Here is a 12,864-nt window from a genome sequence, read left to right as displayed (position 1 = left end):
ATTTCTAAATTCATTTTCTTAAGGAAAAATTTAAATTATCATTGTATTTTAAATCCTTTATATTAAAAAAAACACTGGTCAGAACTTGAGTTAAAATTCTTACATAGATTATTTTCTGACAATCCAGATGTATGTAAAGCATAACTTGAGGTGTGAAATAATTTGAACATATAAATCTATCAATGATAAATTTCATGACTCTCTGATACTTCCCCATGATTTTTTTTTTAGTTTTTTGAGACAGGGTTTCTCTGTGTAGCTTTGTGCCTCTCCTGGAACTCACTTGGTAGCCCAGGCTGGCCTCGAACTCACAGAGATCTGCCTGCCTCTGCCTCCCGAGTGCTGGGATTAAAGGCGTGCGCCACCACCGCCCGGCTCCCCATGATATTTTATAAGACATTTCCACGTGTTGTGTTTAAAGTCATTCACAGCATAAATTCATTAAATTCAAAAGAATATTTAAAATGTTCATAGTTCTTAATGAAAAAGTTTTCAAAAATGTCTTGACTAAGATGTTGGGTTGCAGAGTCAGAGAGGAGGCTAGGAATATAAAAATTAGGGTTATCAGTGCTAAGGTAATTTTACAATTGACATGCAAAGTTCATTTACTTAAGTACTTAGTGATTTAACAGGTCACCAATTTTACTCCATTTCCATGTAACTCATAGCCAAAAAAAAATCAATTTACTAGTAGATGATATTTTATTTTGTCTATTAGAATGATGATGATGGCGGTGATTTGTTAACTATTACTAATGATGTTGAGCTAGGTACGTGCTAAATCATTGAGCCACTGTCTCAGTTCCAACACTTATAAACTACCTTTAATTTTCATGTGTGTAGAAAAAACAATAGTATGTCAAAAAGACTTAGTTTATATATGTACAAGTAGAATATGTTTAAATCTAAGAAAAATCAATGAAATTAATCTGTCTAGATTCATGAAGGAAGAATGAAAACTGCATTTATTTATGTGTCCTTTTTTAAAACTTTGGAGGTGATAGGGAAGTCAACAATTTAAAATCAATTAAATACCTATTATTTGTACTAAGACAACAATGTGATTTCTATTACTTCCTTGTTGTGCAAAATATGTATTATTCCGAATTGCCAAGGGTTTGTTATAAATTGCTAATTTCTGTCCCCATCCTTGTACATTATGATTTACAAAGGGTGAAAAGTTCAGGAATATGCATTTAACAAATGTTTCTACTAATTCTGGTGTACAGAGTCCACAGGTTGTACCTTGAAATATAATAATGTAGCTGGAGCAGGGGTAAAACAAACATCTAAGTTCAAACTGCAAGAAAAATCTAAGATTTATATTTAAAACCAATGGAATTCAATAAATGGAACTAAGAGAAAATGGCCAGATAATTTTTAGAAAATCAGAGAGTACAGCCTCACAAAAGTGACCTAATAGAGTTTTAAAGGGTAGTGATCAACTGATCTGAAGAAAAAAAAAAAAAGAGGACTAAAGGTTTCGTAGAGAGTTGTTGCAGGCATTTGATTACTGTGAGATGAGCAGTATATAGGAAGTTAGAGAGTCATAGCAGACTGTCAGTCTAGAAATCTTAACTAAGAAGAGAAGGAGATGGTCAATGAAATAGCTAAAAGAAGCAGAACCAAGGACTATTTTATTTTGGAGAAAGGCAGAAAATAAGTATACCTATATATGAGAATGTAAGGAGCAGACAAGTGAAAAGAGAATCCAAGAGGTAGGCAAAAAACAGAAAGAAAACAGGGACTGGCAGACATGAGAGATTTAAACAATTACATTTAGAAATGAAGAAAAATATCCTCCTCTGTAACAGAGAGATGAAGTAATGTTTTTGCTCACGTATAGTTCAGTTTTGTAATATTGAAGCTGAAGAGATTTACATTTTTAAAATTGTGCCTATATTATAATTTATAAAAATTTAAAACTTTTTACCTGTCAAAAATAACATCTATAATATTGCTCTTAATCACTATTTATTTTTATCTTAAGTCAATATATTTGGTATGCCAACCTACTGTGCATTAACACAGCTTTATCATTTTCTGTTTAAACACAGCATAATTTTTCGGTGTGTCTCTTTTAAGTAGTGTTTCTCCTACCAAGTAAAAGTTATTTTTCTTAATCAAACCATTTCATCTTTTTATATTTAAGGTTCTATTTGCTACATTTTGGGCTTCAATTTGACACTTTAACAAGCATTTTCAAGTTTTCTTGTCTTACCCTACTACTAGTTGTAAATCAATTGGTTTTTCTTTTAGTGATTATCACAAGCATCCCCTGGCTTCAAAAAAGGCTTTTTCATATTTTAGATAATTCAAAGATAATGGAACACTTAAACTCCATTCAACCTCCTCCCCTCCTTTTTAGCTGCTAATGTAATGAGTTTGATTTCTACATCTTTTAAGCCCCATATCATTATCATTTTACATAGAAAATAGTAATTTAGATTTACATAAATATTTACCATGTTTTGCTGCTCTTCGTTCCTTTCTGCATCCCCGAGATTTCCGTCTGGGATCATTTTCTTCGGCTGAAGAACAACCTTTAATTTGGGTGTGCTTGTTATAAATCCTCAGCATTTTTTTTGTCCAAAACATTTTTATTCACTTTCAGTCTGTAGGATAGTTTTAAAGGACACAGAATTCTATGTTTGGAGTTATTTCCTTTCAGTACTTCCAGTCCATTTTTTGGTTTTATGACCAGCATTCCATCAATTCTCATATCACTGTCTTCATGGCTTGCATTGTTTTACAGTCTAGGTTTTCTTTCTTTCAAGGTATTGGTCCCATATTTTTTAAAAGAATGGTAGCTCTCCAAAGCCTCTGAAGATTTTCAATTCATCAAGCTTTTCTGGTTGATCTCAGTCAAAAGTTTGACAATCAACACAAAGTTCATCATATTGGAAGCATTCTGAAAACTTCGTAAGTAGCCAAATATTTTGGCTGAAGAGGTAAGGAAGGCCATATGCTGATATTGAATGTATTTCTGGAGTTGAATAGGGGTCATTTTTAGAGACTGGTTAAATTTTAGATTAGATTCTGAGACAAGACAACTGACCACAGGTGATTAAATGGATAAACAGATGATATGGATGATTCAATGGAACTTGATAGGTATTAGTCATAAGCAAGGGTACAGAAGGGCATAGAGCATATCTGTGTTTCAGTTTAAAAAATATTTTAAGTAGAGCCGGGCGGTGGTGGCGCACGCCTTTAATCCCAGCACTCGGGAGGCAGAGCCAGGCGGATCTCTGTGAGTTCGAGGCCAGCCTGGACTACCAAGTGAGTTCCAGGAAAGGCGCAAAGCTACACAGAGAAACCCTGTCTCGAAAAACCAAAAAAAAAAAAAAAATATTTTAAGTAGGTAGAATAATCTTCCTACTTATCATAGAGTTATTTTGAGGACAAAATGGGATCATGACATGCATTTCAAAGGAAATGATGACTGAAATTTAAATTATGAAGTATTACAACTGTTTAGTTGTTAGACACATGCAGCTTTAAAACTGGCTAAGATATGAAATGAAACATCCTCTCTTAGTGAAAAGAAAAAAAACTCTGTGATTGTCTTTAAGATTATGGACGTTCTTTAAAATTTTGCTCATATAATTGACATTCACTGGTAATTCTCATAGCACTAGAAGAAATATTCATGGTAGAGAAGTTGTGGGTAGACAAATCACAGGTTATAGATTACTGGAAGTAAAGATATGAGAGAATGAAGTAAAATGAGACTGAGTAGGAAGGGAAGCCAAAAGCTTAGGAAGCTCCTCTGTGGGTTCTATATGTATAATTTAAAAGGTAAATCTGACTCTTAACAATCTTTTTTTGCACCCCATTTTGCTATGATCCCTGAGGCATAGATATGGGAGTTGTAACTGTTATCATCTGGGATTGGGTATCACATGGCCACTTGCTCTCTGGAGATTTAGGTGTATCTGTAATTATTTACATTAGAATATTTATGGAAGGTTACATAAGAAAATGGTATAAATGCTTTCCCTGATTGGTTAGAGAAATAAAGGACATTTTTAATGTAAAAAAATAATTCTGGGGCTATCACACAACAATTTCTAGTGGAAATAATTTAGGATAGTTATCCCATCCAGACTAGCTACTGCTATGAATCTATCAGGTTTATTTATCCAAGAGTTACTTCCATCTAGAATTCAGAAAGCCTAATGTTGTGGGCTCCTACTTCATCTCCCGACTCTTAATACTTGAATACAAACAAAATGTCAGCTAAGTAATTGTAGGCTTCTCCTTCTGAGCATCAATAGCATGTTTAAATTTAAAAAGATTAAAACGTAGTTCATTATTTGCCATTGTAATATGGAAGCAGAATCTGAAATCCAAAAAGAGCGAGCATCTTTTTGAAGCTGGATTCTAGATTTCCATAATGTAGTGTAATTACACATTTTGGAGACACAAAACACTTTTTTTTTTTTTTTTGGTTTTTCGAGACAGGGTTTCTCTGTGTAGCTTTGTGCCTTTCCTGGAACTCACTTGGTAGCCTAGGCTGGCCTCGAACTCACAGAGATCCACCTGGCTCTGCCTCCCGAGTGCTGGGATTAAAGGCGTGCGCCACCACCGCCCGGCTAACACTCTTATTTTTGATGACGCATTTTTACATGAAAAATACCTTATAGTAATACAGTATTTCAAACACACATTTTGTCATTTGAAAAAAAATCTCACTGCTGGATTTCACAACAGAGAAGCTCAGGGAGTAGCCTTTTGAATTTTTTAAATATTAAAAATTACTGAATATGCTTTACATTTAGTAATTTGGATGTGCCTTTTGTTTTGTTTTGTTTTGTTTTGTTGTGTAGTAAGCCTACACTTTCCTGATATCTAATCATTTCTTGGCAACTCCTTTTTATGGCAAACCAGATTCTTCAACAAAGCATGTTGGTTTATAGCCACATCTATGATTAGGTTACATAATAAATTTCAAAGGTACAGTTAAATTTTTACCTCTAATATTTTTGGATTACTGATATTGAGAATCAGTACACTTTCTTGGAATATATTTCACAATTAACTACAGGATCATTGATGACTCAAAAAACTGTAATTGTCACCAAAGACCCAAGAAAATTATGAATAAATATATCATAGAATACAAGTTGTGTAAAAATTTTGGAATATCACAAGAATTTTGCCCTTCATAATCCTTGATTAAATTGTCACAGTTATCTATATATCAAACATGTAAAAAAGTATATGAAACAAGGCATATTAGAGGAAAGATGATTTTGATGAGATGTTTGAACACATAATGCCAAAGAACCAGTACACTTTCTCAGATGTAAAATAATGTTCCCAGACAACGTAGAAAACATATTACTCACTCTAACAGCAGTATAGAAATGCCCATATTTGTGGTTAGGTTTATTTAGCCACCAAACTATAAGAATTCAAACCAGACACGGTAACACACACCTAAAATCCTAGCATTTAGGAAGTGGAAATAGGAAGATGAAATGTTCAAAGCCAGCCTATGCTACATGACATTTTCAAAGGACATCTTAGATTACATGAAACCACACCACACCACACAAACAAACAAACCTAAAACAAAAGGCATAATACAATTTTCTACCTTTTTAAACTGCAGTAAAGAAGTTATTATAACTTAATCATCAATGCTTTATGAAATGTAGCAAAAATAATTCAGGTAGCTGATGTAGAGGGAACCATGCTAGCATGGTCCTTGGCAAGACAAATGCCTTATCTATTCAGTATTTACATTTGACTTCCAGTGTTGCTTTCTTCTTTCAGGATACTTGTGTCCATGGAAAGAGAAGAACTGTTAAGGAGTGGAGCCAGAGAAAAGTAGGAAGAGTAAAAAACATGCCTAATTTCAGAGATGAAATTACCATGAAGCCAATGAAGGTTAAGTCTTAGAGCCCCTCTCTTGAACAGGACACTTTCAAGGCCCTGAGAATATTTTGTGTGTAATATTTGAGAAGTTTAAAAATTCATGATTTGTTGTGATTTTTCTTATTATGAATATTCAATTTGTGTGTAATTTATATCTTTTGTAAAGAGGGACCACCAAACTGTGTAATGTTCAGGCTCTTGAAAACCTATATCCTTCCTTGTTACATGTGCTTCATCAATAGTTATTATAATTTGATTTTAATATCCTTCAGAGTCCTATCATCCTCTTCTAAATGCTAATAAAAAACACCCTTATCTATAGAACAAACATTTTAATTAAATCACCAAAATCCATTTCCATGCTGGGAATTAATCACTAAACAGAATACACATAATAATCTGTTTGAGAGGGTCATTATGGTAAGAAACAAGTTTACAGAAGTGTAAGTGACCTCTGTTGTTATTAGCAAATCCTATATTTTTTATATGTGAATAGCAAGAGTTAGAGAAGAAGTATTACTTGCTCAGGTTCACATCTGGGTAAGTATTGGCAAAGTATGAATTAAAATGAGTGACTCATACATTGACTGTTATTCATATTGCTTTAAATTCTTTGTTTCTGAGTTTAAAAACTTTATTTACTAACATGTTTTGGTTCACATATTTTACACAATAAAATTAAAATTTTATATGACTGATATATAAATTGTCAACCAATTTTGTATATCACCAACAGCAGATACTGCCATGCTCACTTTCATGCAGTTAGTATATTAGCATCACTGACTCAACTGAATAAGACAACGTCTATTTAAGCAATCCATTCAATTTTTAAGTCACTGACTATTTCAGCATAAATAATTCTAAATCAACAATCTTTACCTTCTTCCTTTCATTAATTCATCAAGATAAAATTAGATTTTTCCCAGAAATGTAACAGTAATTTCATTGTGAAAATTTAGATAGTAACTATTAGGAAAGGAAATATTCCTAAAAATATTTGCAAATCATAACTGAAAAGTTTCTACAGTAAATCACTCATTCTGTGTGAAGAGATCTCAATGTACTGTGAAAATGCATAAAATGAAGTTGGCATATATTAATATTGTAATGCCCATAAACTGTCATACAGACTGCAGTGGTTAAATGGATTAGCATCACTAGTTATGAGGAGTATAAAATGACTGATTATGATTAGAACTATTTTTAACTTAGACAATTATAATTGTTTAGGTAGTTTAAGCATTATGAATTGATATACATAAAAGCTGCTTATAATGAAAGTATATACTGATAAGGCCCAAAAGTAATTTTTCAATACATATTGAGAAAATAAAAACCATTCATAACCCTTGGGGAGATAGTTATATACTAAGAAAGTAATTCTGAGAAAAGATTTATGTATGAATTTGCAAAATTGCCTCAGAGCAGTATTGATAAGTACAATATAGAAAAGTTTAAAGTAATTTAAACATAAGTTACAAAATGTTCTCATGATCAAATATATATATAATGTATTCTTATATATAAGAAAATATAAACAAAAGACAAGACTAAAAGTAAAAGAAGATAGGCTAGAAGCACATAAATATTGCAAAAAAATTTCAATGTTACAGTATATTGTATGCATTTTTCTGCAATAAACATTTAATACTTTGAACTTAGAGAAATTTTAATAACAAAATTAAGGAAACAGATAACAGAAGCAATATATCATTTATAAAAACATATAGCAATTAAAACAAATTATTAATGCTTTATATGATTGTAGCAGAAACAGGAAGAAGAGAGAAACTCAATTTACACACAAGACTCACCCACACACCCACACATCCCAAATACTGGTATAACAAATTTAATTCATTATAAATCATCTATAATTTAAAAATAGCATTAATTTTACAGAATTGAATGCTGTCACCATAGCCAGAGTTTTAAGCTAATTATATTAGCTTTACTTTCAGCACCTGAAATCTTATGGGCATCCAAATCCAATAATAACTGAATGATTAATAAAGTTGGTATTTCTCCATCATATAAAGTATTTATTTAAAATTAATAATGACTATATGTAAAAAGAGTTATTATATCTTGCATATTATATATATTGAAAACATAAGAAGAAAAAACAAAAAATATCACAAGTGATTTTTGTTAGAAAGAATATTAGAGCATTTGTAAATCTTTTATTAATATTTTATATTAATGAAAAATCTTTGTTTAAAACTGCTTACCACTTGCACCCTAGATGGTCTCTCTTCACAGAGAACAGATCCTGGAACTTTTATTTCTGGTTTTGGAAGATCAGGTGGCAGAGAAATTATGTAGTGACACATTTTAGCCACACTCTTGCACTAGGAAAAGAAACAAAGAAAAAGATACACAATACATCAACTTTTACTTCAGTGCTAATATGGACTTTACATAATTTTCATTAAAACAAGTATGTATCAAGAAGAAACTTCAAGATTCATAGACTGGAAAAGATTTTCATTTATTTAACAAGTTTTGGTAGAGTGAGTCAAATGCATAGTTTCAAAATAAAAACTAGTTTAAATTTCTTTGCTAATCTCAGTCATGGTATGGGCTATAAGCAGGTGAGTAGAATGGCTAAAAATAGATTATGACTGTTGAATTGTTTTGAAGTAACATTTTCACGGAAGAATGGTCCTCATAAGTGCATATATTTGAATGCTTGTTCCTCAGTTAATTGAACTGTTTTAGAAGGATTAGGTGTGGATTTGTTGGAAGAAGTGTGTCACTAGGCGTGAGCTTTGGGATTTCAACATCTCACACCATTACCAGTTAACTCTCCTGGGTCTCTGTCTCTCTTTCTGTCTCTCGGTTTCTGTCTCTGCTCGCTCGCTCTCTCTCTCTCTCTCTCTCTCTCTCTCTCTCTCTCTCTCTCTCTCTCTCTCTCTCTCTCTCTCTCTCTCTCTCGTTCTGTCTCATGCTTGTAGATCAGCATGTATGGTTCTGGCTACTGCTCCACCATCATGCTTGCCTTCGTGCTGTCATTCTCTGCACCATCATGATGATGGACTCACTCTTTTAAACTGAAAGGTCCCAATAAACTGTTTCTTGTATAGGTTTCCTTGGTCATAGTGTCTTATCAAATATGCATATACTTATCCATTCACTACAGCTTGCTTTCAAAACACATTTCATATGAAGATTTTTAGTATACCATAAAAATATGTATTTTCAGGTACAATAATATCATTGTCTAAATATTCACTAAAGGAAAGTTTAATGCTGTAAATCTTAGTTTCAAGGTCATATAGTTCAAAGAAACAGATTATCAAATGTCAGTTATGAAAATGCCATTGTTGTGTTTTGAAAATGCAATGTTCCCCATAATTTCATGTGTTTGACCACTCACTCCTCCAGTTGACACTGCTTTTTAGAAGGATCTTGAACACACACACACACACACTAAGACAAAGACACAGACAGAGAGATCTCATATCACCTTCAACCCTATAAACAGATATAATTACTAATTCTTTAGACAAGAGTCTTGCTATGTAGTGCAAGTTGGCCTTTAACTCATAGTCCTCCTGTTGCAGAATACAGAGTGGTTGGATTACAGATGCTTACAACCAGCCTGACTTTGTAACTTTTTATATATATTCCTTTTTAACATTTCAGAATTGTTTTTATGTAAGTGATATAGGAAAACAGAGTGATTTAAATAGTTAAAAAAGAATTCCATATACTCAGTATATTCATGTTCATACCAAATATACATTTGTCCCTCATAATTACTTCAGTTTAGTACATACATTAATTAAAATGTAATTTGTAGATATCACAAATGTTATACCATTACATGGTTGGACTTTTAGTAAAACAGGGACTATTTAATTTGATTATTACCTTAAACAATATTTAGCCCAAACTTTTTGAGATGGGCTGTTACACTGATGTAAGGATACTGTGTCATAAAATTCAAAGTAAAAGTAAGGACCAAAATTTCAGTCTTTTTACATTTTTATTTCTAAACAGTGTTTGGAACATAGTGTATATTCATTAAAGTTTTTTTTTATTAATGAAAGCAAATGAGTTCTATCTTTCCAAGAGGGACTCAAGGATCTATTCAGCTCCTAATTTTTATATTTATTGTATATGTTTGTGAAAAAAATGTGTTAATTCAACTTGCAAATATTTGAAAAAATGGGAGAAATCTAAACATAACTTGTTTTTATGTTTTCTTCAGTGGGGATCATTTGTTATGTGTAAATTGCTTTTTTTGCATGCTTAACTAGACATCCTAAGCAACAAAATAAAACAAATAAGTAGGCATCCTGCTTTATTTGGAATTTAAAAATACTAAAATATATTATACAAGTTAGTAATTTTAGAAACTAAATTTAAAAAATGAAATAAAATTTTAGATACTTTCAGAACTAAAGATAAATTTTAAGAAATATAATTATTCACAAACCTTATACAATTATCTAATCTAACCTATCAAATGGCTAAGATAAAAAACACAAGTGACAGCTCATGCTGGAGAGGATATGGTGCAAGACTCCCCTCTTGCTGGTGGGAGTACATACTTGTTCAGCAACTTTGGAAATCAATCTGGTGGTTTCTCAGAAAAGTAGGAATTGGTCTACCTCAAGACCCAGCTATACCACTCCTGGGCATATACCTAAAGAATGCTCTACCATATCCTGGGGACACTTGCCCAAACATGTTCATAACAGCTTTATTTGTAATATCCAGAAACAGGAAACAACCTGGATGTCCCTCAAACAAAGAACAGATAAAGAAAATGTGGTACATTTACACATTGGAGTATTACTCAGCTGTTAAAAAAATGATATCATGAAATTTTCTGGCAAATGTATGGTACTAGAAAAGATCATCCTCAGTGAGGTAACCCAGACCCAAAAAGACAAACATGATATGTACCCACTTATAGGTGGATGTTAGCTATAAAATAAAGGATAATCATACTACAATCCACAAACCCAGAGAGGTTAGGTAACAAGGAGGGCCCAAAGGGGTACATGTGAATCTCACTGTGAAGGAGAAATAGAATAGACATTACAGCTGGATGGGGGAGTGGTTGAAAAGGGCAAGGGAACAGGAGGGATCAGGTGGGGGGAAGATGGAAGGAGAGAGTACTGTGAAAGACAACTGGAATCAGGGGCCATCTCTGGGATGAGCTAGAAACCTAGTGCAATGGAAACTCCCAGGAATCTATGGGAGTTACACTAGCCAAGACTCCTAACAAGGGAAGACATGGAGCATGAACCAGCTGTCTCCTGTAACCAGGCAAGACTTCCAGAAGAGGGATTGGGACCCCAACTCAACCACATAAACTTTGACTTTCAATTTGCCTTGCCTATAAGATATTTTGGGATAAAGGTGGTATGGAAATTATGGGAGTGGCCAATCAATGACTGGAGGGTGAGCCATTTTCAGATTCCCTATTATAGGATCCTCATTTCTTACTGAAACTGAATGTATAGTTACCCCTAAGAAAAATGGCAAGTTGTCTCCTTTCCCCTTACCTTTTTTCTTCTGCTTTATAATTTCCATTCCTTATGCCTCATTTAATCTTGCACTTTACAAAATTTATCTTTAAGAGAGACCTAAAACTTTTTTACTCTTGACAAGAAAACATGATATTTAACATTTTAATATCTTACTGGGACATTTTCACTTACACAAGAAATAAGTCTTAAAGCCAAATTACTTTCCAATATCAGCAAATAGCAAAAAAAAAAAAAAATTAAAGACTATTTGCCCTATTTCTATACTGGATACTATATTAGAAATAAAACTGCTATTTGGTGATTTCTATTGGCCCAAAACAATTGCTAAGCAATGGGAAAAAAATCTAAGTTTTTGAGCCTCTTACACTTCCTTGAAATTAATACTAGCTTGATTTAGAAAAGAGAAAAATCGAATTTTCTATTTGTTTCAACCACACATACATCTCAAGTAGTCTGTAAATTGTAAACTAAAAAAAGTATTTTTCTAAACAAAAATGACTGTATTATTAAAACGAATATAGGTTAAAATTTTATTTAGTCCCAAACAGTGTAATGCTGTGGGATGGTCTGTATGTCAAATGTGTTGCTGATTGGTCAATAAATAAATCACTGATTGGTCAGTGGCCAGGCAGGAAGTATAAGCGGGACAAGGAGGAGAAAAAACTGAGAAGTGGAAGGCTGAGTCGGAGAGACACCGCCAGCTGCCATGATGAGAAACAGCATGTAAAGATGCCGGTAAGCTATGAGCCATGTGGCAAGGTATAGATTAATAGAAATGGATTAATTTAACCTGTAAGAACAGTTAGCAAGAAGCCTGCCACGGCCATACAGTTTGTAACCAATATAAGTCTCTGTGTTTACTTGGTCGGGTCTGAGCGGCTGTGGGACTGGCGGGTGTCAGAGATTTATCCTGACTGTGGGCCAGGCAGGAAAACTCAAGCTACAGTGTAACTTTTATGAAGATGAATGCCACCATGACACTATTTGCTATAAATAATTTTCACATAACGTATTAACACTTGCTTACCTAGGTGACAACAAAATTCTATAAAAAAATGGTTACAGTCTTTGACAAAGGCAGTTTCACAAAAGAAAGTTATTAAGGAACAGACAGAAATATCAATAGAGAAATTAGTTTCAGTTTCAGAATGCAATGAGAAGACATTTTAGTATTCACCTTCACTATAGTTTTAGTTTTGCTCTTAATCCTAGACTATTTTCTAAAAAAAACTATATTAAAAATTAGTATTATCCAATTACATTTGTATGTCAAAAATTAAACCATAATATACTTTAAATATTCACCATATATAAATAATTATACAGAGTAGTAAATGAAGTAAAGTTATTTACTACACTAATATGATGAATAATAGAGTGAATCAGAAATATTTTAAAAAAATTTAAAAGTGTACTTACCACATCTATTATATCAGACTCATTTTCATGGCTAAGATCAGCCTACAAA

General features: G+C 32.7%; 1 protein-coding gene across 1 annotated transcript in view; it reads right to left on the bottom strand.

Annotated features, from left to right (window-relative positions):
- Nucleotides 1-12,864, bottom strand: part of LOC128116910 (uncharacterized) — a 280,495-nt gene that overhangs the window by 145,552 nt on the left and 122,079 nt on the right. The window contains exons 6-7 of the mRNA XM_052748571.1: nt 12,816-12,857; nt 8,121-8,240 (exon numbers count right to left, since the gene is read on the bottom strand). Of these exons, the coding sequence (XP_052604531.1) occupies nt 8,121-8,240; nt 12,816-12,857 (162 nt within the window). The remainder of the gene's footprint in view (nt 1-8,120; nt 8,241-12,815; nt 12,858-12,864) is intronic.

The sequence above is a fragment of the Peromyscus californicus genome, unplaced genomic scaffold (genome assembly GCF_007827085.1).
Source record: "Peromyscus californicus insignis strain IS unplaced genomic scaffold, ASM782708v3 Scaffold_10__1_contigs__length_136768540, whole genome shotgun sequence".
NCBI classification, from domain to species: Eukaryota; Metazoa; Chordata; class Mammalia; order Rodentia; family Cricetidae; genus Peromyscus; species Peromyscus californicus.
Note: the sequence above shows the minus strand (reverse complement) of the source record. Positions and strands in the feature narration are given on the sequence as shown.